The sequence below is a fragment of the Lathyrus oleraceus genome, chromosome 1 (assembly GCF_024323335.1).
Source record: "Lathyrus oleraceus cultivar Zhongwan6 chromosome 1, CAAS_Psat_ZW6_1.0, whole genome shotgun sequence".
Taxonomy (NCBI): Eukaryota; Viridiplantae; Streptophyta; class Magnoliopsida; order Fabales; family Fabaceae; genus Lathyrus; species Lathyrus oleraceus.
In genome coordinates this window covers 322,525,255-322,529,403 of record NC_066579.1, presented here as the reverse complement: position 1 = coordinate 322,529,403, position 4,149 = coordinate 322,525,255, and the positions used below count along the sequence as shown (strand labels likewise).

The following is a 4,149-nucleotide window of genomic DNA, read 5'->3' as shown; positions in this document are numbered from 1 at the left end:
ATAAAAAACATCTTCATTTATTATTTATAATCATTTTATATCATCACTCACTATTAACTTATAACCAAAATTTATCAAAAAAAGTATAATAATAATCAAATATTTTTTTAAAAAATTGTACTCACAATTTAAGCTGTAATATTACATTTTTTTTATAATTTATGTAGTAATTTATGTTATATATGCGTCGATTTCGTGATGCGACTGATATTTAAAATATATCTTAAGTATAACAATGAATAAAAAATATAACTATATAATATGTGAAACTCTTTTTATGATTATTGTATGCATTAATTTATGACAAATTTAATTAACAAATAAAATCTCACAAACTGCTTAAAGTTACATGAATTAATACACTCTTTTTTTCTCCACCCTTAATTTAATTAATCCCAACTTACATAATAACCAACATATATTACTCTTACTTCACCATGGTATACCAATTCACAAAGATATTAATTAGCCTTAAAAAAAAAGTGGACATGGAAAAATATAAAGAAGACAATAGAAAAGATATGACATAATGATGAAGATGAAGATGAAGATATTAGTTAGTTGTTGTTTTTCCTTTTCCATCATCATTTTCTATTTCACCACCTTCAGTTGTTATGGCAGAAGAAACATAGCTGAAAACCAAAGAGTTATCTTCATGTTGAAACTGTTGTTTGCAAGCTTGACAAGTGATTTGAAGCATAGTTGAATTGATTTTCCTTATTGCATGTTGCTTCAATCCATAGGCTTTATCAAGTTCACTTTGTGCTTGTTGTCTTATTCTCTTTGCATTGTTGAATTCTTGTTCAGCCATTTCAATTTGTTTCTTTGCTTGTTTCCTTGCATCTTCAGCATAAGATTTTTCAGCCATGGCTATCCTTAGATGTTCCTTTGTTTGTTCTTGAACCTTAAACAAAGCCATGCTGTTTGTTGATTGAACCTTCTCATTGCTATTGCTACTCTCTTTCGGCGATGAGTATGAGTTGTTTCTAAAATTGTTCGATTCATTTCTCTCTTGATGGCTCATCTCTGACGACCCTATTGCAAGATGCAACTGAGTCGATCGATTAGCCTTCTGAATAGCCTCTGTAGCACTGATACTTCTGATCGAAGGCGTGTCTGGTGCCAGACTCATACTGAAGTTGTTGGCGTTGTTTGTGGTGGAGAGTTGAAGTTCCAAGTTTGGATGAAGCACAAGTTTATTGTTCTTGGACAAAGTTATTTGAGAAGAAGGTGTAATAGTAGTAATAGGAGTAATAATAGGGTTCATGAATATTGGTTTTTCTTTTATCGAATTTTGCATTACTTGAAGCCTTGTTTGCCATGGACAATTGGTGAAATTTGTTTCACTTGATGGACTTGGACTTGAAGCAGTTCTTGATAAACATGCAGTTGGTGTTTGTATTGGTTGAGATTCTGAATTATGGATCCTTCCCATGTTACAAGCATCTTGATGCTCAATAAAACTCTCAACCCTAAAAAAAAATATATTCATAAAACATCAATAAAAAACTCTATCGATCAGATACTATCATCAGTCTACTCGTATTTAATTTTCTCTGAACATAATATATTCATAACCAGATACAAAATTAATTAATACCTACCTTATTATCGTCCTCATTAACAATAATATAGAAGAATAATAGAGACATGGATGAAGAAGAAGATGAGGAAAAGAAAGATTTGTTAGTATTAGAAATTTAGTAGTACTAAATAAGCTAGTATATCTATATATTGAGATTTAAAAGAAAAACATAAAAAGGGTTTTCATTAGATATAAAGTGATAGATAAAAATGTACAAAGGAAGAAAGGTAGAAAGGAAGAGAGACAATAGAAAAAGTGGATATAAAAGGTGTTTGGAAAAGGTATCTAACCACTGGATTTTTCAAATGGTGGGGTGAGAAGAAGAGGTTCTAGTTTCCACTAAAATATAAAAGGACAAAACAAAGTCCAAGAACACTTATGAGAGGATTCAATAAGGTATAGTGATTTTTTTGAAGAAGGAGAGAATTAAAATTCCAATGAAATATATATTTATATAAATAATAGAAATAATTAATTAAAAAAAGATGAAAATTGTTATTGGTGTAGAGAGAATGAAAATGGAAGAATGAGTTTTGAAGAAAACACAAAACGGTTATAAAACCAACGGAAAACGGAGCATTGGGAACTGTGTTCTTCAACTGTCAATGAACAGTGTCATCTTGTTAAACAAAATAAAAGAGATTTTTTTTATTAAGGTTCCATCAATCAAATATATTACTTAATTTTTTTTCTTCTTCTTTTTAATTATCTCTGCTATTTTTTTCCAAAAAACCTTTTGTTTTAAAGTCAAATCTCAAGTAAAAGAGTTTACCTCCAAAGTTTTCCACAATTTAATTATAATCATTAGACAATGTGTAAAATTATCAACAACAAAAAATTTAAAGAAAAATATTTGTTTCTTTTCCAATAAAGTACAAAGCAAAATTTTCAAAAAAATCCATATTTAACTAGATCTATTTTCTCAAAACCATTTTATGAATCAAGAATCAATCATAGAAAAAAATATTAATGATATATATATTTTTAAGAAAAATTAAAAAAAAATCAATTCATTTGTTCACGAGTTTTCAGATAATCTAGAAAATTCGAATGAACAAATAATATATTTAAATATATAAAATTATAAATTAAAGAGAAAAATATGAATTCATCTATCCACGAATTTTTAGATAATCTAGAAAACTCGATTGGACAATTATATATATAAAAATATAAAATTATGAATGAAAGAGATAAAATGAATTTATACACCAATTTCTGAGTTTTCGGATAGTTCAGATGAATCGAAAGAAGGATTAGGAATGAATGAATTAACGAATGAATTACCTTGAGAAGACGCGACCGCAATCACAAGAATGACCTCTAGTACCACAAGTTTTGAGATGAGCTTTATAGTCAGATTGCACTGCATAACCTTTGGAACATCTTTCACAAACCCATTGTTTATGATTACTATGTTTTCTTCTAAAATGTTTTTTGATACCAACAAGATCACCTAGAGCATGACAAGGATCATGGTGCAAACAAGTTGGTTCAGGACAAACAAAAACTCGTTTTCTAACAACTGGTGTTTCTCTCTTGAGTAATTTCCATGGTACTTTATGCCTTCTTCTATGCATCTGCAAATTTTGGTCCCTTTGGAATCCTTGGTTGCAGATCTCACATACATAACGATCTGATTCCAACAATGTTTTTGGTGAGAGAGACACCACTTCTGCATCTGGATCTATTCCAATAAAAAAAAATTATAAGCATTAGCATCAGCATCAAATCCAACAATTAATTATAAAAAATTATACTAAGTAAATTCCATAAATAATATTCAAATTCATATATATAATAAATATAAACTCTATCCATATAGATTTTTTTTAATAAAAAATATTATTAAAAAAATATATGATAAAAGATTTTTTATTTCTGGACCGGAGTTTCTTTTCGGAATACTCTGGTCCAGTTACTCAGTAATTCAGAACAGTTCTTCCGAGTTCTGAAATAAGAAGAATATTCGAAGTGAGAAAGAAAGATAATTTTTAAGAAGATGAAAACGAACCTGGAGTACCGGCGGGTCTTCGTTTTCTTTTATTATTGGAAGATGTACCATTTTCATTGCAAGAAAAAGGTTCAGAAGGAGATAAGCTATTAGCTAACATGATAATTGTAAACTGAATATAGCAAAGAAAATTTGGATATTTTATGTATATGATATAGAATAGCCTATAAGTATATAGTAGCTATATTTTGAGGCTATAATGAAAGAAGAGATGAATGAAAGAGAGAAGAAAAGAAAGAGAAGAAGGAGAAGAAGAAAGAAAAACAAAAGCTCTTTTCTTTCTATGTTCCTTTCGGTATCCTCTCAGCTTTCTTTTAACTTGCTTTTAAACTTTCAGCTTTATTATTTAATTTTTTTGAAAAATCAACTTTTACATTAATTATTAATTATTAATTATTTTTATTTTCTCTCTCTGGGTTGATAATGTTATGTATGTATATGTATGATTCGAACATTGATATTGAGAAGTGATTGTCTGTAATAGCCCTGAGAGATGAAGTTTGAAAAAGAGAGTGACCCAATCAGAAAGCTCGAAACTTGATCCCACACA

General features: G+C 28.8%; 1 protein-coding gene across 1 annotated transcript; it reads right to left on the bottom strand.

The window, feature by feature from the left end:
• Positions 1-328: 328 nt before the first annotated feature.
• On the bottom strand, positions 329-3,911 carry LOC127133500 (zinc finger protein SHOOT GRAVITROPISM 5). Its single transcript, XM_051061741.1, has 3 exons — positions 3,600-3,911; positions 2,873-3,272; positions 329-1,472 (listed from the first exon to the last, which is right to left on the bottom strand). The coding sequence occupies exons 1-3, from the start codon at positions 3,697-3,699 to the stop codon at positions 554-556; spliced, it is 1,419 nt and encodes a 472-aa protein (XP_050917698.1). The 5' UTR covers positions 3,700-3,911; the 3' UTR covers positions 329-553.
• Positions 3,912-4,149: the final 238 nt, after the last annotated feature.